This window comes from Suillus paluster (assembly GCF_016628075.1).
Source record: "Suillus paluster strain FC165 chromosome Unknown EDB91scaffold_204, whole genome shotgun sequence".
In the NCBI taxonomy this organism is placed as follows: domain Eukaryota; kingdom Fungi; phylum Basidiomycota; class Agaricomycetes; order Boletales; family Suillaceae; genus Suillus; species Suillus paluster.
In genome coordinates, this window is record NW_024537764.1 from 11,815 (window position 1) to 35,921 (window position 24,107).

Consider the following 24,107-nt stretch of genomic DNA (forward strand, 5'->3'; position numbering starts at 1 on the left):
ATCCCTTACCGTCTATTCGTGACTGACCAGAGTCTATTTCGTGGGTCACACTACTAATTTAGGTTGGTGATGCAATCGACTCACTATGATATATTTGCTGATACTTGCCATTCAATCCCAGTCACTGATACTGTTCTTGGCTAGGTGGAATGTCTTGAAGGTCCTCGGCCAATTGTTAGCTCGATGCTGGCATGATTTCCTTCGCTATGTGATTGAGGGCGAAGTTATGCGGATGAAGTTCAGATGTGAGGGGGAGAGCCTTGCCAGTGGTGGTGTACTATTACTGGCCTTGATAGTGGGCCCGAAGGACAGTAATAACATGATCAACCTTCGGCATAACTTTTGAAAAAATCACGAGGTGCACTCCCTTGTTATTCATGAATAATTATACATACCTTTCGCGATCTGAGCACCAACGTGGTTGATCTCCAAGCAGATACAGTAAAAAGTGGTTGAAATGGATCGAGCTAATACTAAGTGGAAGAAGTTGGCGCCTATCGAGGTCACGCTGATTGATTTTTCAGCACCAGAAATGGTTGTCACTCGGAGCGGAGTCTATTCCTTAATTATTAAATTCTTGCCAGCTTGAGATCCGTCGCGATATATTGTCATTTTCCACGAGTGAGAGGCCTGAAGTTTGCATTCTGATATCGGACCTTAACTAGACTAGTCCCACAGTGCCGGGGGCTGGAGCAGTGCATGGACACAACTTTATCCCTGTGTATTCTTATCATTTCCAGGGCGTGCCAAGAAACTATCAGGTCTCAGCTACTGTGCTGAAAGCTTGTGGCCAACCCTGATCATTGAGCGGAGATGAGTCATGTACTAAAGTTGTGGGACCAGGACTCCGACAATGCGCATCGCATTTGCGTTCGGCGTATCATTGTTCATGAATTGAATTCCCTGGCTGCGGACACGGTTGTTCCGGGATCATACAGGTGTGACCGTCCATGCAGTATAAGATCTATGTTGGATCCGCTATCCTCGGAATTGTCTTGTGCTTTTCTATTTGCTCTGGTGCGGTCCCGCGATCAGAGAATGCCCTCGACTCCTGTGCTTGCGCTATTCGCTGCTCTCGGAGCCTTCTGCACAATCGTCTTCGTGCGCAACAAGAAGCCAGAGAGCCGTCGCTTCCCCCCAGGTCCAAAGCCGCTCCCCGTCATTGGGAACCTCTGTGACCTTCCATTCAAGGACGAGGCTGCGACCTACAACAAATGGGCAAAGGAACATGGTTCGTGATGGCACTTACTCACAAACATAATGTTGAAGGGAGAGCCACAGGGGACTTGGTCTATGCGAATGTACTCGGGCGTCACCTGTTATTTGTAAACTCGCTGCAGATCGCGAATGACCTGTTTGAAAAGCGATCAGTCAACTATTCTGACCGAAATGGGCTGCCGATGATCAATGACCTGTAAGTGAACATCCGATTGGTTGGGGCATCGAGCTCGACTAATCGGTGTGACATTCAGTATGGGGTGGAAGTGGAGCTTCGGCCACATGCCATATGGTACGTGTACGTTCAGCCATCATGACATCGTCACCGTGACGCGAAAAATGCAGGGGAACGCTGGAGGAAGCATCGTAAGATGTTTGAGCGTCAATTTCGGCCAGCAATGGCACCGACGTATTGGCCTACTCAGAGGAAAGAGGCTCATAGGCTAATCCGCAACATCTTGGAGACTCCGGGTGATCTGAGAGAGCATCTACGCCAGTGAGCGCGACTATCTTCGAGTCTCACTGTTGGCCACTGAACTCTGTTGATAGCAATGCAGGGAGTGTTATCATGAAAGTGATCTACGGAATTGAGATTGCCCCACGAGGTGACAAGTACATCGAGATTGCAGAGGAGGCACTCGATGGAATGGCTAAAGTGGCAGCGCTGGGAGCATTCCTCGTCGATATTTTCCCTCTTCGTGCGTACATTTCTGCCAGCCCGTGAGGAAATTAATTGAGCCTCGACGAAAGTCAAACATGTTCCTGCATGGGTGCCTGGCGCAGGATTTCAGAAGAAGGCTGCGGCATGGAAGCGGGCCGTACTTTCAATGCGTGACCTACCATTCCAGGCAGTACAAGAGGCGTTGGTGAGTTGGAGGGTGGTTGTCGTCGCTCAGTAGCTAATCATTTTAGGCGAATGGAACTGCTTCGCCTTGTTTCGTATCTCGTCTTATGAACGACTTAGACAGTGAAGTATATGCCGATGATCAAATGGAGATTATCAAGGGGTGCGCTGGTCTTGCATATGCTGGTATGCAATTCGCCGTTAGGCAAGCTCTTATGACTCATCGGATAATTTTTATACAGCTGGTGCTGAGAGTGTATGCATCCATTCGCCGTACGCCAATATGCAGTCTGACCTTCTTGACAGACCGCGTCCTCCCTCTCTTCTTTCTTCCTCGCCATGACCCTGCATCCCGAGGTGCAAATCAAGGCTCAAGCGGAACTTGATGCCGTCATTGGTCCCGGGCGACTCCCGGGTTATAACGACAGATCATCATTGCCCTATATCAACGCCATTGTCAAAGAAGTCCTGAGGTGGAACCCTGTTGCTCCACTCGGTGAGTCAAGGTTGCAGCAATGTTCATCTCGGGCCTAGAATCAAATGTCAAAGGCTTACCCCACATGGTCACCAACGACGATACCTATAACGGTTATTTTATTCCTGCTGGCACGACAATTTTTGGAAATACGTGGTAAAATGGGTGTGCATTAGCGAGTGGCAACCCTGCTGAAGTGATTATAAGGGCCATCCTTCATGACGAACGGAACTACAATCAGCCAATGAAGTTCTGGCCAGAGCGTTTCCTTATGGCTGATGGCAAAGAACATGAAATGGTTATTGATCCTGCAGCTGCAGCCTTCGGTTATGGTCAAAGGTAAGTTCAACACATGTTTCACACTGCATATCATCGAACCATCTCGATCACAGAATATGCCCTGGACGATTTATGGCCGACGCGCAAATTTGGATTTCTGTGGCCTGCATCCTGACGGTATTTAATATTGCACCTGCATTGGATGATAATGGTATGCCGGTGGAGATTTCGGCTAAGTTCCAATCAGCCATGATCTGGTCAGTGTGAATGACCTCACGAGACATAATCACCCTTAATCATTCAAATACAGTATCACGCCGCGATCGGAAGAAGCAAAAGGTATCATCCGGCAGACGGCATATTTGACGTGAAGGGCCACGCTTTCTTTGGCATTCAATTTGTTCCCTTCCTTCACCCGTCATATTATAGGATTGTGGCTTTCGCCGTAGTGCTTGTAGAATACACGTGCATAATGATCGCTACATGTGTTCATGTACAATAATTTTTGTAACCAGACCTGTTCCTAATCTCCCGATATCATCCAGAACGGCCTGTCGATTTAACACGACGAATTCCTTGTCCTTTGCTTTATCCTCCTACCGAATACCATTAGTTTCATGAAAATATGGTTCAATGAGATCGGCATACCTTGGGGAACGGTTTGCTCGAGAAACCTGCTAGTGCACGGAAGGGGCGGGGTGCCCCAAGATCTGGAAGCCAAATTGCGCCAATGCAGTCACCTCCGAGGGGATCAGCAAAAAATTTCAACGTGTTTGCGAACGTGCTCTGTTTCAGAAGAGTTTTAGAGGGACCCTACGGCCATACGATGAGGCATACCTGCAGATCGGCGAGGAACAGAGGAAGAGGATCAAATCCTGGGCGAGGCGTCGACTCGATTATGCCCAAATGAGTGTCCCTAGTCCAAACACTCGATTCTGCGTTGATATTTTGGTAGTACCTTGGTAGAACGGCAGGGTTCAGTTTGATGATAATATCGTAGTCGTCGGTGGAAGGTAAGAATAGACACTAAAGGAGGACGTTAATTATGCCATAACACGACAGTCTGTCGTCTAACCTTGATATCCGAGTCCGTCTCGGCATCGTGGAGTACTTTAATGGCCTGCTTAGCAAATGCGCGAAGACGGCGGACAGCAACCGCATCTGGACCATTCGATGTCCACACTTCAGGTGCCGGTGCCGGGGCATTATCCTCGTACAGTGGAATCAAGAGAGGCTCTTCCCACGTCCAATCCTTTAAGAATTCTAAGACGAGGGAGAAACCGCGTTCTTTACTATGAGGCACAGTAGCAGCGCTTTCTGTCGATCCTTGTTTTCCACCGAGGAATGGCCGTGCGCAGATGATCTCGATGACCTCTTCTGAGATGTGAGTTTGCAAAAGCCATTGGGCGGCAAGCCAACGCTTGACGAGGCGGACGGTTCCGGAGTATGCGCTATATTTGTGGCAAAGATTGGCAATGGCATGATGGTGTCGTGGGGCATGAATGAATCTCCGGGTGTAGAGATCATGAGCGGCTTTGGCTTCGCGTTGTTCCCGCACGCTGTATTTTTGGTCGCTAGGTGTGACGAACGCCTTGCTGGAGTCAATAATTCGATCAAGCAAAGTCGCCTCTCGATCATGCCAAATCGATGCAGAGAACGCCCAGCCTTCAGCGGTGAATATTTCTAGTGTCGCGCATCCTTGAAATGGGTTTGAGCTATCGCCGATAGCAACGGACGCCTTGAGTTCGGGATTTGAAGCCATAAGTGACTGTGCGATAATTTCGAAGAAAGCGAGCTTGATTTTTTGAATCGCTTTCAAGTCATCCGGCCATTTGGATGATTTCTCGAATTCGAGGATGATGGGGATGGTTGGAAGGAAACGCAAGGACTCGGGTAATGCTATCAAATCCGAGGTAGGAATTGGCAGTGGAGCAAATGTCGAGGTATACCGCAGATAGTCAGATATGGGGCTGACATTCAGCAGCGCCAGTGGTAGCTGCTCGTCCAGCGCTTTCAGATTCCTAACAACATCATCAAATGCTGTTATCGCAGCTTTATGCCCACCTGCAGCTCGATGCAAACGACGGACATCGTCTGGCAATCGGAGCATGTTATCGAATGGTGTTTGCAACGTTGTCGCGGATTCGGCAGGAATGCCAAAATGGAGTTGCAGCAAGTATCGGACGATGGAAGCAGGGATATGTGCACGTTCATCGGACGTCGTGACTTCCCAAACAACACTCTCTGTAATACGACCATCTTTGAATCGACGGAGCTCAGCACGACTGCCCCATAGATGCCGAAACTCCTGCGCAATGTTTGACTCTTGATCTTCCGCAGAAGGTCCGTGGTCAACAAGACGGAAGGCATGAGCAGGGTCGTAAATAAGCCCGATGTGGATCGTGGACGTGTCGGGGCTTTCTGCTGACGATATGGGGCGGCGAGGGGTACCAGGCTGCAGAATGGCTATCGCTTGGGTGCGGTTACCGAGACCTCGGCGTAGGATAGATGACATAGAAGCCAGAACGGCTGCGTCAGAAGACCCATGTTCTACGAGAGCCAAAGCAGACTGGCTGCGAGAAGCTCGGGACAGGTCAACTCTGAAAAACGTGAAGATCATCGAATGTACAAAGAAGAAAAAACGCTTGCCTTATCACCGCATCGAAGCGAGTGGAGAGATTGAACTGACTTTTCAGAAAACATTCAGCGAACGTGTCATCAGATGTACCAGGGTTGTTTAATTGCTCCAGTGTCTCTTTGGCGTCGTGACTTAGCTTGACGATTGACAGTCAGCAGCACGAATTTACAGACCCAGGCAGCGAAACTCACCAGGTCAAGGGAGGTGAGAGGTACGTCAGACAAGAAGTTGATAGTAGATGTTGCATCCACGAATACAGCTGGGTGGTGGGTAATGTACTCATCTGCGGGATACTAGAAAAAGAAACATCGATACACAAAGTTCCTATCAGTATACAGAAACATACCTTGTGTCCATCAATCGTCTTCGTGAATGCTGGAGTCTCGCCGAACTTCTGCTTTGCTAAGTTCCCTATCAACTATTGTCATGACAGGGAAGAACAAAGAGCCTACCAAGAAAATCGAGCGCAGCTTTGAATAATTGGTAAGAGCTTAATCCCTTTCCAAGCGGCCTCCTCAATTTTGAGTTTCCACTCTTCGTGCCCATGGGTTCCTCGCCCGAAATCAAATACCGTAGTAGTCCGGCCCAAAATGAGCCTTTTCCTTCAAAGCCTCTCATGCATAATTCGCCATCGCCATAACCTCGCTGGTTGGCCCACACTCTTAAAAGAGTATGAGCATCATGAAATGCTGGCAATGAATTTTTGAGTTCGTGAGTGGACAAGAGGGCGAGTTTTGGATATGTGGAAAGGAGGATCGCATTGTTGTAGATCGGGGTAGGGGAAGGTGATGAGGATGAGGATGAGGACGAAGATATGCGAACGTTCGGATGTGAGGGGGAGAGCCTCGGAAGCGGCAATGGACTTGGTGACGGAAGGACAGGGATAACATGAACTTCGGCGTGACTTTTGGAAAAATCGTGAGATGTACACCCTTGCAAGGATGTCAGTTATCGCACTGTTCTCAAAATGAATAATTACACATGCCTTTTCGTGGCCTAAGGACCAGCGTGGTGAGACGAGGATCGCCGAGCGCAGATGAGTAAGAGGTGTCAACGTCAAAGGTGGTTGAAATAGATCGGGCTAAAACAGCGAGGTAGTATGACCTCTTGTGGAAGAAGCGTCCATCGAGGTAATCTTTTTCTTGAAAGAGAGTCTGCCACATTTCGTTCAGCGGTAAGCGGCACGAGTGGGTTAATAGCGCACCTCGGGCATCTCCATAGATAGGTCGATGCCAAATCGACTACCATTTTTCTTTTTGACGGGGATTCCATTTCCCCAACTTCCGACAACACAGATTTCGCTTGGAGGCTCAAATGCGACCTTCCACTTGGCATCTCGAGGGGGGAGGGGGTGCGCAAATGGAACGGCGATACCTTGTTTAGCGAGAGCTTTTGCGGCCATTAAAGCATTTTGAGGTGCAATAGAAGGGAGAGAAAGGCAATGAGAGCGCAGAGCCAGAAGAAATGCATCGAGCTGCTGTCGGCCTGACTCTTTCGGTCGGACATTGGGAAGAAGAGCGTCAATCTAAGAAAAGGTCAGCTTGACGAGGCGTTACTAAAATACGTGGGCAGACCTGAAGCTTGAATGAGCCAGACTGGTAGAGATCAGCTGCATCCTTTATATGTCTTAATTCATGACCAGTAAGAGGCTCTATAGATATCACATAAGACCAGATAGCGTTTACTGTGACATGAAACATACCTTCTTTGCCGTGGCGATTAGCATTTTCTGACTCGACTTGGCTCATCTCAGCGGCATGTATTAGTGATCTTTAGATGATCAATATGCCACTGTACATGTATCCTCGAGGTGTGATCGCAAAAAAAGCTAGTGCCACGTGACCGAGTAGGGTCACAAAACAAGCTTACTTGCTGCGTGTTCTTCTTCTCTTTAGAATCCTCTATGGACGGACTTGAAGCCCCTCAACTTGAAGCATTACAGCGGCTGCAAAGTATTCTTGGTCCACATGACACGGAATTCGTAGTCAGCGTTCTTGAAAGCGTTGCATGGGATGTTCAAGTGAGCGCTGTAATAACTTGCCATATTTTGCGTTGAACGCGGTCCCGTAGAAAGCCACAGACCTGCTATTCGACAATGAACCTCCTCGAGTTGTAGAACCACCAATCCAAACTACTCCAATGGCACAGTTCGAGTTTCATGACATCGATGAAGACTCGTCACCTGCAATCCGACCTTCTCAACGTGGTCAGGGCGTACGGATGTTCCGTCTTCTAGCCGTCTATGACTGATGACACCCCTTTCAGAACCAGCGGTCAAATTGGAGCTTCATATGGTCTATACTCGCTGTTCCATTGCACCTCGTGTCTGGCGTGCTGCGCTTCGTGTTTGGTGTTCTCCGGATACCAATCCCGTCCCTACCATTCATGACAACCAATTCCTACCACTCTCACCGCTCCGTCTCCTCGGATTCACGCAGCATCACACAGAGGTGGGTGCAAGAACTGGAGGAAGAAACAGGTGCATGCTCGTCAAAACGTTCGATGGCGAATGCCGTCACCACAGGATTCGAGGCAGGGCCGTCAACTACAAGACGTCATACGTATCCACCTGCCGCCTCGGATGATAGTCAGAAAGTGCTGCCAGATTTCTTTGATGGCAGTTATGAAGATGTTCTTGACATTTGCCAAAGAGAAGGACGGATAGCATGCGTTGTCATCGTGAGCGCTGAGCACGATGACGATGCAGAGTTTAAGAGGTGTGTAGCGTTTACGTTCACACGGCTTATATCGTCACATCGTTTTCCGCGCACAGGTCTACCCTGACCGACGCAAGCTTCGTCAAGCTTTTACTGGATAACAATTTCATTGTTTGGGGCGGAGATGTCCGAGAGAAAGCTGCATGGGATGGTACGTTCCATTTAATGTCTCTTCTACAATGATAGAGCCTTGTCCAGCTTCGCAAAAACTACAAGCGACTACGTATCCTTTTGTGGCTTTCCTCGCCCTTCAACCTAGACGCCATGGCGCCTCTTCCAATTCTTCCCCGGTCGTCACGATCCTATCACGTCACCAGGGTCGTGCAGCCACGACTGCTCCTATTTTAATCGAACATCTCAATACACAGCTACTTCCACGTGTAACACCATTCCTCGTACGATTCAAAACGGCGCTCCAAGACCGCGACCGTGATCGGCGCATACGTGAGGAGCAAGATCGCGCGTTCAGGGAGGCGACTCGTAGAGATCGTGAGGCTATCGAGGCGAGAATACGGCAGGAAAAGGAGGAGGAGGAACGTGCACGAAGGCTAGCAGAAGACGTAAAGAGAAAGCAGGAGGATTCGGCGAGGCAGAAGCATCAAGCCGGAATACGTATGGAGTGGAGAAAGTTCATGCGCAAATCTCTCCTTGTACCCGAAGCACGCGGCTTGAGGCTGGCCATCAAACTCCCTGGCAACGGACGTGTTGTCCGCAGTTTTCCTCCGTCGGCAACCCTTACTTCACTCTATGCCTTTGCAGACTCACAGCTTATCCCGCCTACTTCTCGCCCAGAAGATGATCCTTCGCAAGCGCCGGAGGGAGTTGTTGGTGATATCCCACAGCTTGATTCTTATATCCTGAGCCAGACGGCAGGACACGCGTGGTGGGGCTTTACACTTGCTTCAGCATACCCGCGGAGGGAATTTAGGTGGAAGGCGAATACGTCTTTGACAGAGATAGGTCTGAGAGATGGAGAGCAGATTGTCATGGAATTGATTACTGCACATGTCTCCACTAATGGACAGGTCTCTGACGACGAGTATGAGTCAGAGAGTGAGTAGAACTCTAGTCATAATGGATTTTGTTGTACTTCTTTATTGACGGACGTAGAGTTTGATATGGAATAGATACAGTAAGGTCCAGGCGTGGATGTAATACGAGGTATCGTGATTATTGACTGAGTATCGTGCGCACGAATGATTCGTAGTTTACGTTTCCGTCGCTGAAGTATGTGGTTAGCCGAGTACGCTAGCGAATAAAGATTGTAAGCTTACGGGCCGATCTGAACGCCCTTGAGCAACTCATCGACCTCCTCGTCCGACATCTTCTCGCCAAGCTGCGTTAGCACATATCTCAGTTCACCAGCCCCGATGAAACCGTTCCCCTCTTTATCGAACACCTGGAATCCTCGGATGAACTCCTCTACATAACGATCAATGGATTGTTATCCTATAATGAATGATGTGATACGTACCAGGTGTTCCTGCAGGCTTGAATCCGTCTGGTCTATTGAGGATCGTCAAAAATGTCTTGTAGTCAACTGCCACAAGTAAATTGTTCCAGCGCCAACACGAATCATAGACGTCCAACTGACCTTCTCGTGGTGCATTCGCGATGATCTCGGTGACTTCAGCCTGGGTTGGGTTCTGGCCGAGTGCGCGGAGGAGATCGCCTAGTGTCTCTCGTGGAACAGCGCCTGCACCCTTCTTGTCGAAGAGCGCGAAGGCCTCCTTGTATTCTGTTGGGTGATCAGTCCGCGATGTACTGGCCGTATAACGCGGAAGAGCTGACCTGCGTTGTCACTCTGTTATAATCGGTTAAAATTGACGTGAACGGGCGTTTTAACGCGAGACTTACCATGGCTGCTCTGTCAATGTTCTGAAAGACATTGACTTCACCAGTAGTACATGCTGGCTTACATAATCCTCGACTCAGGTATAGATGGAACGAGTTATGAGTTATAAGGCATTTTCCTTTTCATTTGAGCTTTGCCGAATGCCCACTGCTTGCATATCATATGTACATTCCACCCTCACCGACCTCTGCAAAATTCCGCCTCTTTTGTGTCAAACTCGCGCTCCCTGCAGGCGTACTTTTGAGTGCCCAAGTACCGGATCGTTTCGCGCCGACAACCTCAAACAGCCTTTCGTCTACTTCCACCATCATTTCAACAGGCCATGCTGGGTCCCCTGATGGACGTGAAAGTCTACTAGGTGATAGTTTGGATGGCGCGGTGCGGGGTATTCCTGGTAATGGAAGGAGTAGAACCACAGCATTATTTTGATGCGACGAAGAAAGAGTGCGTATGTTCATTGCAGACATGAATGCTGCCGATGCCGACTGGAGAATGTTCGGAGGGGCGAAAGTCTGGAAGGGATTCTGAAAATGGTTCGCTTAGAAGATCGCTGGTATGGATGTTATACGTACCAGGGATATGTTCTGGAGAGACAAATAGCGAACGGGTGACTCATGCACGGGCAAGAGTTCTGATGAAATGTAGCTTTGGACGGAATACACATCGAGGATTGAAATGCTGAAAGGTTGAGACGGTCAGCTTTGTTAGCGCAGCTGGCAGAAGACTTGCGATGATGGTTGGAGGCGATCCAGGATATCATTCGCATACTTGTTCATCGACCATAAAGGCAGCGCCGTAGTAGCTTCGGAGACCAGTACAACCGCACGGGCTGACGAGGGCTTAAACAGCAATCCTACCTACGATAGTTGATTCGTGTCCGTATATTCAACAACTAGAGCATGTACCAACCTGAATATTATTGACAAATATGGCGCCCTGCTGTTCCCCTAGGTTTGCGCCATCGGCCCAAAAATACCCTGCAGGGCCTGATACGATAACAAGGGGATAACCAGTGGTGAATTGGCCTTCGATTTTTATGTTTACAATTGGGACCTGATCAGCTGCTTGGCGAGTGGAGCCTAGTGGGTTGTATTCGTCCTCATCATCGGACTCGATGGCATAGCGCGGTGGAAGGGCATCGGCCAAGGGATCAACTTCCTGCAATCCAAGTCAATCATTGATATCCCTTTGTTGAATAAACTCACCATAATTCAAGGTCAAAGACAAGATATTGAATTCGTAGGATGACGCGTTCTGCAAAATTATATCTAAGCCTGCAGCTGAACAGGGTTTACGGGGTCCGACTATCTGACATAGTGACAGCCGGCTAATTCAGAGTTGAATCATGTTCACCTCAAAATTATTACGACGCTGTGGTACGCCTCTGCGCAGTTTTACATCTACTACGAGTCGAAGCCATGAAAATCCTTTGGTAAGTTCGCAGTTCGCATGTCTGCGTGTCTGATGATGCGTCCTAGTAGGGCCTCCCGTTTCGTTCGCCCCCTGCACCCCAAATGCCCCGACGCGGCGGGCCTATCGAGAAACGACGTATACCGCACGTAAAGAAGGCAGTCGTTGTAGCAAGCGGAAAAGGGGGCGTGGGCAAAAGCACAATAGCAGGTACGTCCCAGTAGTACTAATTGAACACACCTTTTGAATGACCACGAATGTAGTCAATCTTGCCTTTTCCCTTGCAATGCTGCCTCATCGACCGCGAGTTGGCATACTTGATTTGGATATTTTTGGACCTTCTGTACCCACCTTGATGGGATTGCAGCATTCAGACGACCCACTCTTAACTTCTGGTGCGTTTTCTGGCACGCACTGTGACCCTCTAGGTGACTCTGTTACTACTAGCTGGCGCTCTCATCCCCATAACAAATCATGGCATTCCTACCATGTCCATGGGATATCTTGTCCCGCGGCCACCACCCGACTCTACAGAATTCGAAGGCGCAATCGTCTGGCGTGGCCTCATGGTTCAAAAAGCCGTGCAGCAACTTCTCTTTGATGTTGACTGGCGGGATGCTGGGGGATCTGGTCCCGGGCTGGATGTGTTGATCATAGACATGCCGCCAGGGACGGGAGACGTTCCTCTTACACTGGGACAATTAGTCGTTGTTGACGGTCCGTATTCTTCGATGAGCTATTTGACATGTCGTGTGCGTTCTGAAATGCAATAGGCGCAGTTATTGTCTCGACCCCGCAGGATGTCGCATTGACGGATGTGAGAAGAGGTATTTCTATGTTCAAAAAGATTTCTGTTCCGGTAAGAATTATATTCGTCTACTCTTTCGGCTTCACCCTCATTGTGCTCGCTGTCCGCTGCCATGTGCAGATATCGGGTCTCATTCTCAACCAAGCGTCCTTCCTATGTCCTTCTTGCAACACCGCGCACGAGCTATTTGGACCTCCAACTAATGCATCGCGCCTAGGGATCCCACTCCTGGCGCAACTCCCTCTAGTTGGGGGTGTAAGCTGGGGTGGAGATCGCGGGATTCCATACGTCCTGGAAGGTGGAAAGGACGGCAAGGCGGGAGAGGTGTGGCGAGATACGATGAATAAGGCGGCAAGCAAGGTTTGGGCATTAGTTCAGGGCTGAGTGCGGTGGCGATCTGCCAGGCATGGTCACCCTATCCTTAGCTCGACCTACGTTTTGTTCGGAAATCACCAAGCCAAAATTCCGCGCAAGTAGTATCCCCTGGAATTTGTCCTGAGGTAACACTTCAACCATGAAGGATAATTTACGTTTGTTTACACCCCCATCACATTGTTATATGGGAAGCCATGCTCCATTCCTCTAATTGTGTGCATAGGCCACGAATGATAATACGATACATGCAATACAATAAATCAGTCCCAGAAATCGCACAAAAAAGATAGTGCTACAAGTCCGCGCCAACATACTCGTATCAACACACTGAGAACCCTCCAAAGTCCAGAAATGCCTCCTCCAGTGACATCTTTCGAACCACAAGCGCCTCGACGATGAGGCGAGGCTCTGTCTCAAGTTCAGCAGCAGGAGACTTGGATGATATTAAGATAATTTCAGTTGGGGACTCCGGTTCGTTTGTAACGGGCTGGGTTTGTTGATATGGTTCCGCAATGATAGGAGGGTGCAGCCCATAGTGTGTTTCGATGACACTGGGGTCAGGTTGGGAAATAAAAGTCTCAGGTGCCGGTGTTTGGGCAGGGGAATCGAGGTGCGCATCGTCGTGCACGGAGGTCTCGACTTCAGGAGATGCGGATGCCGGGTGCAAGTCTTCAAGCTCAAGTGTAACATGGAAAGATTCCAAGCCAGAGACCAGCTCGTCGGCATGAATGCATGTAGTTGGAACATGTAGGAGAAGAGGATTATGCTTGGCTTCGCGTCGTTTGTCTCTCGCGGCGCGGCGCTTGGATTGCTTGTTTTCGGACGTTAAGTGGGTTTGAGGTTCAGTTGAGTGCGTAAAGTCTGGATGATTGTGGATATTAGAGTGGTGTGAGTGATGCGTATGATGCTCGGAATGTGAATTAGGCTGGGTACAGGTATGCGCAAGCAAATGCTTAGGTTTCTTGCCCTTGCCTTTGCGCCTATCCGAATAGCCTTGCACGGTGCTCGCAACACGGCGGCGGAATGGGCGAGGCTTGTACACGGTCGCAATCTCAAGGTCCAGGATAAACGCCGCGCTGTCTAATGACGAGTCACCGTCTTCGTCCATGCAGAACATTTCTACATGGTTGTTTGTTGGAGGAGGATCATCGTCCACGTCAGTAGTCTCTGGCTCTGGCTCTGTCTCCGTAGTCGTTGTGGTTTCTGAGTCGTCACCCATTAATTGCCTCTGTCTCCTTCGTTTGCGTCCATCTCCACCCCAGTCTTCGACAACTCCGCTCACCTCCGCCGGTACCTCGATCTCCTTCACTACTATCACGCTGGCGCCGATCTCGCCAGCCATTTCTTCGAGGGTGCCTAATGTCTCCTCCATCTCTTGTCTCCCCAGCCCTATGAGTACGCCAGAGTCGGCAACACCGAGCTCATAGTACGCCTGTCCGCCGCCTTCCAGAAGACGCCATTTGAGCTGTGTGACAAGGCGGGTGAAGCGAGAGGGGGAAGGGGAAAGGAGATGAAGTTTGTACTCTACATTACCCTGCGATGTGAAATGCCCATGGTATAAACGATATTAGCGCATGTAGGTCGAACAAGGGGTAATAAAACGAACCTCTTCGTTCTCTGGAACTAGTTGCGGAATGCCTCGTCGAAGGATTTCGTTGTGTGGAGGTGCTTGGAGGGACGGAAGTGAGTGAGTCCCATGGGGATGGCACTCGTGGGCTCTCCGAGTCTGATTCACCGAACATCTCGCAGGCAAGATGGACTTGATACAAGTTTAGAGAAACAAATTAGTTGTTCAGTGTATTCGAGTGATCATCGCGTTTCGTTCGTCCAGGTCAACCGTCCTGACCTTAATTTATGACTCCCATAAACAACCACGTGACCCAAACCAAGCAGGAGTACAGCGCAACGCAAACAACGATCATGATGAAGCAGAAGTCCTTGAGGCCAATAAGTAATTTGTCCAGGTATATATGACGAAGTACAGTAGATAGCTCTAAGTACGGATGGGCCTATCACTAAAGCCGCCTTACATATATAATTAAACCATAAAAATAAGGAAGGGAACGACTCTAATCCACCCGTGGACCTGCCAACCTCACGCTTTCTTGCACATCACCCTCGTACAATTTGAATGCCTTCTGGAACATGCCAGCGAGCCTGCGAACCTCGCGCTCAAAAGCCTCCTTGTCCGCCCAGGCCAAACGTGGGTTGAGCACTTCACGTGGAACACCCTCCACTGCGGTAGGAATCTGGAGCCCGAAGACGCCGAATGTCTCGTATTCGCTGTCGAGAAGCTCTCCAGAGTGAACAGCGTCGACGATGCGGCGGGTGTACTTGAGTGGACAACGCTTAGCCGTGCCGAACTTGCCACCTGTCCAGCCTGTGTTGATTAACCAGCAGGGTACGTTGTGTTTGGACATGCGCTCGGCCAGCATTTCTGCGTAGCGTCCAGGCTGAGCCGCAACAAAATTAGTTCGAGGCTCCCCAGGGAGAGACGAAAACTCACGTGTAACACGATGAAGGGAGCACTGTAACAGGTTGAGAAAGTCGGGATTGGCTCGAGGACGCCATCTTCCGTGCCAGGCGTTTTACTACGAGGGTAACTTAGCGAGTGGCATAAACGGAAGCAAGGATACACTCACGAGGTGTAACCAGCGAGGAAGTGGTAGCTTGCTTGATCGGGGGAAAGTCTACTGACTGGTGGGAGGACACCGAACGCATCGCACGTCAACATGATAATGTTGCTCGGTTGTCTGTCTACCATGCATGGGATCTTGGCGTTTGGAATGTATTCAATCGGGTATGCGCAGCGTGTGTTCTCCGTGATGCTAACGTCGTCATAATCCGGCATGCGCGATGCAGGGTCGTACACGACGTTCTCCAGAATGGAGCCAAAGCGAATGGCGTTGTAAATCTCCGGTTCCTTCTCGCGCGAGAGGTTGATGCATTTGGCGTAGCATCCTCCCTCGATGTTGAACACCCCTGTGTCTGACCACACGTGTTCGTCATCGCCGATAAGAAGGCGGTTGGGGTCAGCGGAAAGAGTTGTCTTTCCAGTTCCAGAGAGACCGAAGAACAGGGTAACATCACCCTTCTCCATTCCGACATTGGCAGATGAGTGAAGGGAGAGTTGGCCGAACTTCACGGGCTGAAGGTAGTGCATAACGGAAAAGACACCCTTCTTCATCTCTCCGGCGTACTCAGTGCCGAGGATAACCATTTCCATACGCTTGAAGTTAATCTCCACCGACGTAGTGGATGACATACCCTTGGTGAAGCGGTTCGCAGGGAATTGACCAGCGTTGTAGATGATGAAGTCGGGCTCGCCAAAACTCGCGAGCTCTTCCTCAGTCGGGCGGATCAACATGTTGTTCTTCCGGGTTGTCAGTAAAGGAAACATACGTGATTGCGGTCACGTACCATGAAAAGTGCGTGATAAGCACGGGCACAGATCACCCGAACTTTGATACGGTATTTGGGATCCCACTGAAAGCAGTGAGTCGTGCGAAGCCCAAGCAGTTCAACACAAGACTTACGCCAGCGAAACCATCGAAGACATAGACATTGTCGCGCGTATTCAAATAGTCAATGGCACGCTCGCGGTTGATCTCGAACGTATCTAACAACAAATGCTAAGAAAATAAACCAATATTCAACAGGGGAAAACTCACGCTCGTCCATCTTGATATTCACGGGGCCCCACCATATATCATCCTTACTGGTCTCCTCGAAGACAATTCGCTTGTCTTTAGGACTTCTACCGGTCTTCTTGCCTGAGAAGTTGATGAGCGCGCCGCTAGATGAGATAATCGCGCCTTCGTTGCGGATGGCATCTTCGTAAAGCTGAGCTACAGGGGCATTGCGCTTGAGCTGGATTTTGTCCATGTCAAACCCTGCCTGCGAGAAATATTCGAGGTCATGGCCAATAACTGTTTGAAAATTTTAGTAGATAGGAGGTATAGAAGTAGGGTGCACCGACGATTGCTATGGCTTTCATTGTCATGAGCTTGGGCATAATGTCTGTGTAAGATGTGGGGTGTCACGTAGGGTGGTGTCTGTTGCGGATGAACCATGGTGGACTTGAGGACAATTGAAGCACAATAGAGCTGTGGTTTTTGGTGGTTTTTATATCAACGGGAAGCCATTCCCGGAACTTATCGACGGAACATCGACGGAACATTCCATAATCTCCCGATGGGCCCTGTCACCGCAAATCCGAGCAGCGCACGACGGAACATGACCGGAACAAACAGGGTCGATATCCATCGGTTGCACAGACTTATCGCAAAGGAGGTCAATATAGGCCGAGGTAGCGCGTTAGTCCTATTCTATGCGGGCCCGGCGAGTGCACCGTGTGGACGCCGACGAGCAAATGTGGCTGCCACAGCGCTTATGTAAGTGAGTACTATGATGAGGACTTGTCAGTCACACGCGAAAGTGCCACTATGTTTGGAACTGGGTGTTATAAGTATTCTACAACTCATCTCTCTTTTCCACAAACAACATGCCTCCAGCTCTCTCCAATGCCGTGCGTTATGCTACTGATGCTCAAGCCTATCTTATCGTATTGACTGCATTACAGATGACTATAAAGCGCATCCACCGGGAGGTCGCAGATGCCAAGAAGGAGGACCTGGGTCCCATCCTCCTCGCGCCTTCCACCGACAACCTCTTTCGCTGGGCAGGTACCATCCCTGGACCCCAAGGGAGCCCGTATGAAGATGGCGTATTCAACATTGATATCCAGCTAGCGAACGACTATCCGTGGGCACCCAAACTAGCTTGTTGCTCAGTGTTCGCTAATTGTTTTGTGGCAGTTTCTCGGCGCCAAAGGTCACTTTTGCGACCCGGATATACCACATGAATATATCCGACAAGGGCAACATATGCATTGATATTCTCAAACAGAACTGGTCGCCTGCGTTGTCCCTGTTCAAGGTCATGCTCTCCCTCTCATCCCTTCTCACAGATCCCAATCCGCGTAAGTACTATCTGCTATCCTGGACCTTTCATTGTACCTTTTGTATTTCTTTCGGCTCACATACTTTCAACCCGTGCGTGCATTCTGACTGACTAATGTTCCTTTTTTTCTTAGAAGATCCTCTCGGTAAGCTCATTCATCATCCTGCTCACGTTCTGCTGAATGATGGTTTCTTCACGCGTACGTAGTTCCCTCCATCGCAACCGAATATGTCCGAAATCGCGCACAGCATGACCGCACTGCCCGGAGGTGGACAGAGCTGTATGCCCGATTGCCCGCGCCCGCACCAACATCCATTCCATCCACGTCTACATTCTCCGTCCCTGTTCCCGTCCCCGTCCCCGTCCCCTCCTCCAGATCTACATCCACATCCACACCTTCAACCTCAATCTCTACAACTCAAACTTCTGGATCCGGTAAGGGCAAATCCCGTGCCCCAACCAATCAACCTGCGCGTGGCTCAGGCTCGTCGAATGCTCCTGCAGAGACAATTGATATTTCTGACTCCGACGACGAATTACTGCGACCACCCCTCACGCGTAAGCGTCCACGCGGCTCTTCCAATGAAGTGGACATCGATCTTGTGGAGGTAGAGCACCGTGCAACCAGACGCCGGCGGACAGGTGGGGGTGGGAGTGTGGTTCCGAGTGTCTCTAGAAGCTCCAGAGGAAGTGAGAGTACTGTAAAAGCTGGGGAAGTCATTATCATTGATGATTAGTACTTGGGTGTGATGTTGAATCCTTCGTCATTTACTCCTGTTGCTATATACTGTCTCGGAAGTTTCGTTCCTCGGTTGCAACTTCCTGATGAAGTTTCCACATCTCAGTGTCAGCATCTGTTAAGTGGTTGTACCTACCTAAATATTACAAGAATCAATCTGACCAGTGCCTCTGAGGAAGATTCTTCTCAGGAATCAGACTGGTTGACTTTCAGTTCTGCCTGTCCTCACAAACCTGTCGCCTTTGCACTGTATCAATGACCAAAGGATGCTGGCACCGCCCATGGTCGAAATGTAGCACCCAGTTGTTCAGTGCCACATCATATTAGTCTGAGCCAAGCTCCTACCTCCTCGCGCCCAGCAGTTGAACAATGCACTCCCTCAAGTTCCACCACCCGAAAAGATGTTTCCATGTCCTTGTCTGCAGACCCTGTCCTGGGTCATGGCTTTCCAGATACTTGAGAAGGTAAGGTACAGCAAATAAGCCAGTGGTGTGAAATGTGGCTGTTCAAACATTTTGCAGTGTTTGCAACTTCTTTGGCACAATCAATGCCTATTTTGCATACAATTACCACACAGGGTATCTCAAGGACCATGTCATATTCCGTACCTCTGGATCTGGAATTCTGGATCTACTTCATTAAAGTCTGGTCCTCCATCTTACTATTCCGCCCAGCGCTCCGCCTTCATCTCTGCACTCACCCCTAGCTCCTTTTAGATTAGCTATTGCTCTGGTTACTGGTTATGTCCTATTCCACTATGCTTACTGATCCGTCCATTCTTACTTCATTTCCGACTTCACTGCTTTGATCTGTTACACTTAGTAATAGACTTTCCACATGCTTTGTACATAGCCCTTACCTTTGCTGACTGATTTACTTACATGATACCTACAGTATATAAACCCCTGTAATACTCCGGAACTCCTCAGTTTGAATATCATCTTAGTTCTGCTCATTCCTGCAATCTCTGGACTTGAGTCTCATCTCTTGTCTACCTCCTGAGTCTTAGGAGTTAAACCTTAGGACTACTTCTCCGGCTCTACCTTAGGGTAGTCTAACCTCTGTTCTGTTTCTACTCCGGACTTCCATAGTAGCCTTACTCCGTCCCCACATAAGTCTTCTGGAGTTCCGCTGAACTCCACCAACTTCTGTTCTCCGGAATTCCCCGGACTTCTGTCGGACTTCCCCTCTGTCCCCCGGAAATTAAGGGCACATACTCAGGTAAGGGGCGCAGCGCACAAGCTGAAGCCGAGCCCTTTGAGTAACCTCTCCCTTGAGCACGACCTTAACAGACCAACATTATGTTACCTATAAGCGGTCACTGTGATTCATAATGACTGGGTTCTGCTATGGTTGTTTGGTCCCCAAGGAAGTACACCAGGAGTAGTCCAAACCAAACCCTAGGTCCCTGTTCTTGTGTCATTACAATGATCAGCTTAGACCATTGCCCCATTTTTTTTTGATTCCAATTTATGTCCTTGGGAGAGATGTACTCTATGTAGGACAATTCTATCTAGTCTATGGGACCCCTGGTGTCCCTTTTGCATCTCTGGATGCATGAATGCCCTAGTGCATCAGGAAAAGTGCACTCTACTTAATCAGCTTAATCAACTTTGCTTAAAACTGTTTGCACTCTCATGCATTATTCACTTGGCATATCTCATTTTTTTTTGTGTGAACTATAATAAAACATGCATGTTAATATATCTCAACAATTTTTTTCTGAATATGTTGAAGTTTGAATTTTTGCAAAGTAGATCCCTTTTTGCAAAGTTGCTAAAGTGCGAGTTAAGTCTGTTTAAGGTAAGCTTAGGTAACATGCACTTTTCCTGATGTGTGAGGTGTACCCCCACCAGTCTGCCATTCCTGCCAGCTTTTTTAGATGTGCCATCCTGATGGATGAGATGATTATGAGGTATATATGTGTTGGTGGGCTATCATAGCAATTAATAATGCATACAGTATAGGACCGGTCCTTTGCCCACCACATTTGAAATGCATCCCACTTCATAATAACTCATTTTTTCGAAAACCATAGTAGACAGTAATATTCCAATGTACATGTAAATACTACGATAAAATTTTGAGAGCCATTGACATCAATGTTAGTGTGTTGTAGCAAGATCGTTGAAAACAGCGTTATCTTTGACTTTACCAGTCCTTTGCCCACCTCAATTTAGATGTCACATCATGCAACACCGTAAATTTGTAATCCAAAAGGTAACGATAAGATTAATCCTCTTCTTCCCCATCATCTTCTTGCTCGCTCTCATGAACTTCAGGCTGAGCTCGCTCTGGCCTTGACACGGGTTTCTCAATTGCCCCCATCTTTGGTTTGTTCCACTGTGACCTCCGTTTCTCCAACTTTGCCAATTCTCGTTCTGCTTCCCACTCAACCTTCTGTGCCTCGAAAATGGCTCTTGTTGCCCAGTTTTGTTCTTTCCACTCTATCTCCTCCATTTTCCAATGTGCAAGCTCTTCAGAATGTTCTGCTCTTCTCTTGGCCCTCATTTCTTTTTCTCTGGCTTCTGCCTCCATGGCATTCTTGTGTGTGATAACCTGTGCCACGAACACATCACCAGTTAGCATACGAGGTAAGCCATCACCAACAAGCCTTGTACCCTTTTTCCTCCCTGCTTTGTCTTCCCGTGCCGCAAGCTGACCACATACTCAATCACAGTATCTGATCTGTAGGACTGATGCTGCCTGTAAGCCAATTGTTTGATGCTTAGATTCCTCCTCATGTTGCTCTGACTCCAGCAAGGCAACTTGGAGTTTGTGCTCTGCCTCGGTCTTGGCAGGATGGTTTAACAATTCCCCATACCGTTTGTACTGCAGTGGTGATACCGTCTGTGGCATGTACATAGGTATTTGGGATGTCGAGCAGACAGGACTCAAGGTAAACAGGAATGCTGCAGATGTTGTCCCTAAGCTATTGACTACCGTTTGCGCAGATTCATGTGACAGTAACTGTTGTGCATGCAAGGGTGTTGAAGGTAAGGGCTGTGAAATTAATGAATGTTGGTTCGAGCCTGACTCGGGTCATGCTGGACTAGATAGCACTTTGGTTGCCCTCCGAATCAATTGAGACACGATGCGGACTGGTGTCGTCTGAACAAGTGACAGGTGACCATGACATGACATCTCTTGACTTGGCGCCATGACATCCTCCGTAACAACATCTGGATTGAAAGGGTGAACCCCTGTCTTCTCGAATGCGGCTTTGACAAGCTCTGTCGTGAGCACACGGTTATGAGCATGTCCATAGATAGCTAAAAAGTTTTGCTTTGAAAGCTCTTTGCCACGTTCTCTTTGCCACCGGGCTTTCTCCTCCGCCCAGCAAGCTTTCAGCCTGCTGAAGACAACAACATCAAGACCCTGGTAAATATGGGTGCTATGAGATGGGTAACACAAGACATGAATGTTATGTGCGCGTGCATGTTCTAAGAAAGCATGTGTGTAGTGAGACGAGTGACCATCAACAAGGAGAAGTCGTGCAGAGCCATTGGCTTTGTGTCGACTATGTTCATCAAAGTGTTGGATCCAAAGTAGTCCAAGCTCGCCATCAGTCCATCCTTTCGCAGAATATCCAAGGCTAAAGGACTGCTTTAGTAGAATTACTAGGACCAACAGCCGAGAGTGCTTATGATGCATTAGCGGGGTTTTCTTGACACCAGTTTGTGCAATAACCCTTTCCTTTGAAGATAACACAAGGTGGTGCTGTCTCTCCATCAGCACAGATACTGACAATGACAGTTGTCAGCTCCTTGCTCCCACTTTGTTGCTCATACACAGTATGGGCACCACTCACTCCTATCACTTGTTCCTTTCCCTCATCAGCTCCTTGAAAACCAGACTCGTCAAATGCCCAAATGCAATGGGGCTTGATTGGTTTGCCATCATCTCCTTTAGACAAAGTATCATGCAGAAGGCTGAAATATGCCTCTTTTGTGGCAGGGTTAACAGCATGACCATGGGCACTATCAAGACCTCAAGCATAGTAGGTGCCCAGTCTGTTTGAATGCTTCTCTACAAAATGGTCCGTCCAGTTTTTGCCAACACCCATTTCAGGAAATTTACCACCAAGTCAAGCATGCAGAATTTCATCAACGTGTTCCTTGAGTCGTTTGTGGCTGAGCAGGAATCCTTGATGTGCTATCTCGATGGAATACTCTATTACTTTCTCTGTCTCCTCTGGGGTGAGCCAACCTTTCTCTGCATTGAAGTCACTGAGCCTCCTACCACCTTTTGCCAGATTTGCAAGTGTCCTATCACTGAGTTTGATGATTCTTCCTGTCTCCGTGAGATATGCCTTCTTGACTTCCCGGCAAACCATTCGTCTTCCTTTTTTCTCTGTAGGTTCCTTTTCAAGCTCAGCCTGGTAAATGGCCACTGCTCGGGCCATGATCATATCATGTTCTTCTCGTAGAATCTGCCTTTTTTTTGTATTAGATTTTGCTCGTCCTACCATGACTTTGCCGCTTGTCAGTGATATGTGTGATTAAGTTTAGAGTTCGAAAGTTGAATAGCGTGAGAACTATGTGTGACAAGCTCCCCGAGATAAGACCTTTGAAAACTGCCATTGTTCAATCTATGTACTTTGTAGAAGGAACAAAGGAGGTATTCACAAATCTGTTGCAGGTGAAAATGATGTCCGAAGTATATACTTTGTATTGTACCAGCCACTTTTTCTCAAAAAGAAATCATTGATGTACTATGGCTCTCAACAAAATTCACTCAGGATGGAAAAATTGACTGATTTGTGTCATGCACAACATTGTGGACATCAATTCTTCATTGTATACTATACAAATGTCCATTGAGGCCTCATCTTTAATATCTTTCTATATGTTGATATGAAAAAATGAAGAAATAATAAATTTTGCTTGAGGTGGGTAAAGGAGTGGGGGTGGGCAAAGGACCGGTCCTATACTGTACTTGGCTGCCAAAGGTACAGGAATCTTTGGGTTATAAATGGAGTATGTAAGGTAGGTCAGTGAACCAAGATGACCTGCTGTTGTTTGCTGTCTGTATGAGTGTAACCATTGTGGGGCATGTGATTCTGTGTAGGCGAGTGATTGGTGTACAGGTGTTGATACAAGAGGGAGAGAAGTGGGAGCTGAGTGTGAGGTTTTGGCATGAATAATGTTGCAAGTGTGGGAGTGAATATTGAACTAAATATTTACAGTGCTATGTTAATCTGGTGGTTTATGAGGCAAGGGTACTTCACTGAATGTGTTACACCAAGTGTAACACAGGCAAACAATTGATAACAAGACAGTTGGTCTTGTGATACATTCTAGACAGTAGTCTTTATGTCATGAGTTCTGCAAACAAATCATTTTTCCTATCTCAATGTTGCATCTAAGTCTAAGTGCCCAAGCCATGTGACTACTTCACCTCTTCATGCTTGTTACATCTATCACACTTCACAACGACCACCTGTCACAAAGTCACCCATGCCCTATGCCCATATTCTTCCTTTCACATCACCAATCCCATCTCCAATCAACATAACAATTGATCTTCCCCCTTGACCCTATTCACAATAGATCTCAGATAGATCTTCTATTTAATCTCCATCTCTTCTCTTCCATTGTTAGATACAGATCTCTTATCATGAAACCCTTATGCATGAAGCTTCTTTTTCTCACTTCGCCTTCCTATTTAGTTAGTTACCTTTTCTGTCTTGGTCCATGCACAAGCCTCATAGTATATAAACCCTAGTCTTTAGTCAGTAATTCTCTCATCTAAACCTCTTGTACCTTCCATAGAGAATCTACTTAA

General features: G+C 48.3%; 11 protein-coding genes across 11 annotated transcripts; 4 read left to right on the forward strand and 7 right to left on the reverse strand.

The window, feature by feature from the left end:
- Window positions 1–1,038: 1,038 nt before the first annotated feature.
- EDB91DRAFT_1256620 (cytochrome P450) lies at window positions 1,039–3,083 on the forward strand (the record flags this gene model as incomplete). The annotated part of the gene is made up of 12 exons (XM_041324194.1): window positions 1,039–1,231; window positions 1,282–1,414; window positions 1,473–1,510; window positions 1,564–1,714; window positions 1,768–1,916; window positions 1,969–2,084; window positions 2,131–2,248; window positions 2,305–2,318; window positions 2,369–2,558; window positions 2,612–2,693; window positions 2,745–2,876; window positions 2,930–3,083. 12 exons carry the CDS (start codon window positions 1,039–1,041, stop codon window positions 3,081–3,083), a joined length of 1,470 nt encoding a protein of 489 aa, XP_041169194.1.
- A 34-nt stretch (window positions 3,084–3,117) lies between these two features.
- EDB91DRAFT_300648 (Nrap protein) lies at window positions 3,118–7,292 on the reverse strand. Its single transcript, XM_041326771.1, has 12 exons — window positions 7,157–7,292; window positions 7,029–7,105; window positions 6,659–6,979; window positions 6,440–6,608; window positions 5,907–6,386; window positions 5,801–5,856; window positions 5,646–5,747; window positions 5,466–5,590; window positions 3,892–5,416; window positions 3,654–3,842; window positions 3,465–3,602; window positions 3,118–3,412 (listed from the first exon to the last, which is right to left on the reverse strand). Exons 1-12 carry the CDS (start codon window positions 7,200–7,202, stop codon window positions 3,296–3,298), a joined length of 3,345 nt encoding a protein of 1,114 aa, XP_041169195.1. The 5' UTR covers window positions 7,203–7,292; the 3' UTR covers window positions 3,118–3,295.
- Window positions 7,293–7,357: 65 nt separating this feature from the next.
- Window positions 7,358–9,232, forward strand: EDB91DRAFT_1256622 (uncharacterized protein; the record flags this gene model as incomplete). Its single annotated transcript, XM_041324195.1, has 5 exons — window positions 7,358–7,474; window positions 7,525–7,668; window positions 7,720–8,171; window positions 8,228–8,322; window positions 8,370–9,232. 5 exons carry the CDS (start codon window positions 7,358–7,360, stop codon window positions 9,230–9,232), a joined length of 1,671 nt encoding a protein of 556 aa, XP_041169196.1.
- A 109-nt stretch (window positions 9,233–9,341) lies between these two features.
- Window positions 9,342–9,922, reverse strand: EDB91DRAFT_1064526 (EF-hand protein; the record flags this gene model as incomplete). The annotated part of the gene is made up of 4 exons (XM_041314712.1): window positions 9,342–9,393; window positions 9,446–9,593; window positions 9,646–9,711; window positions 9,766–9,922. Coding segments are annotated over 4 exons (423 nt in total), but the record flags the coding sequence as incomplete, so codon positions are not given.
- Window positions 9,923–10,101: 179 nt separating this feature from the next.
- Window positions 10,102–11,333, reverse strand: EDB91DRAFT_1176647 (uncharacterized protein). Its single transcript, XM_041320394.1, has 5 exons — window positions 11,232–11,333; window positions 10,936–11,184; window positions 10,756–10,883; window positions 10,599–10,704; window positions 10,102–10,550 (listed from the first exon to the last, which is right to left on the reverse strand). The coding sequence occupies exons 1-5, from the start codon at window positions 11,232–11,234 to the stop codon at window positions 10,185–10,187; spliced, it is 852 nt and encodes a 283-aa protein (XP_041169198.1). The 5' UTR covers window positions 11,235–11,333; the 3' UTR covers window positions 10,102–10,184.
- EDB91DRAFT_1176650 (P-loop containing nucleoside triphosphate hydrolase protein) lies at window positions 11,329–12,820 on the forward strand. The gene is made up of 6 exons (XM_041320395.1): window positions 11,329–11,458; window positions 11,508–11,646; window positions 11,700–11,831; window positions 11,884–12,153; window positions 12,210–12,295; window positions 12,365–12,820. Exons 1-6 carry the CDS (start codon window positions 11,372–11,374, stop codon window positions 12,626–12,628), a joined length of 978 nt encoding a protein of 325 aa, XP_041169199.1. The 5' UTR covers window positions 11,329–11,371; the 3' UTR covers window positions 12,629–12,820.
- On the reverse strand, window positions 12,777–14,413 carry EDB91DRAFT_301042 (uncharacterized protein). Its single transcript, XM_041326772.1, has 2 exons — window positions 14,226–14,413; window positions 12,777–14,153 (listed from the first exon to the last, which is right to left on the reverse strand). The coding sequence occupies exon 2, from the start codon at window positions 13,989–13,991 to the stop codon at window positions 12,939–12,941; it is 1,053 nt and encodes a 350-aa protein (XP_041169200.1). The 5' UTR covers window positions 13,992–14,153; window positions 14,226–14,413; the 3' UTR covers window positions 12,777–12,938.
- Window positions 14,414–14,688: 275 nt separating this feature from the next.
- EDB91DRAFT_1064522 (ATP-utilizing phosphoenolpyruvate carboxykinase) lies at window positions 14,689–16,692 on the reverse strand (the record flags this gene model as incomplete). The annotated part of the gene is made up of 7 exons (XM_041314711.1): window positions 14,689–15,072; window positions 15,126–15,210; window positions 15,262–15,992; window positions 16,040–16,105; window positions 16,156–16,238; window positions 16,291–16,548; window positions 16,599–16,692. The coding sequence occupies 7 exons, from the start codon at window positions 16,690–16,692 to the stop codon at window positions 14,689–14,691; spliced, it is 1,701 nt and encodes a 566-aa protein (XP_041169201.1).
- A 56-nt stretch (window positions 16,693–16,748) lies between these two features.
- EDB91DRAFT_1176668 (ubiquitin-conjugating enzyme/RWD-like protein) lies at window positions 16,749–18,533 on the forward strand. The gene is made up of 5 exons (XM_041320396.1): window positions 16,749–17,147; window positions 17,202–17,383; window positions 17,437–17,600; window positions 17,715–17,726; window positions 17,789–18,533. The coding sequence occupies exons 1-5, from the start codon at window positions 17,124–17,126 to the stop codon at window positions 18,316–18,318; spliced, it is 912 nt and encodes a 303-aa protein (XP_041169202.1). The 5' UTR covers window positions 16,749–17,123; the 3' UTR covers window positions 18,319–18,533.
- A 2,019-nt stretch (window positions 18,534–20,552) lies between these two features.
- EDB91DRAFT_1088538 (uncharacterized protein) lies at window positions 20,553–21,185 on the reverse strand (the record flags this gene model as incomplete). Its single annotated transcript, XM_041316467.1, has 2 exons — window positions 20,553–20,978; window positions 21,018–21,185. 2 exons carry the CDS (start codon window positions 21,183–21,185, stop codon window positions 20,553–20,555), a joined length of 594 nt encoding a protein of 197 aa, XP_041169203.1.
- Window positions 21,186–22,407: 1,222 nt separating this feature from the next.
- Window positions 22,408–22,791, reverse strand: EDB91DRAFT_1064502 (uncharacterized protein; the record flags this gene model as incomplete). The annotated part of the gene is made up of 1 exon (XM_041314710.1): window positions 22,408–22,791. The coding sequence occupies one exon, from the start codon at window positions 22,789–22,791 to the stop codon at window positions 22,408–22,410; it is 384 nt and encodes a 127-aa protein (XP_041169204.1).
- Between the last annotated feature and the right edge of the window lie 1,316 nt (window positions 22,792–24,107).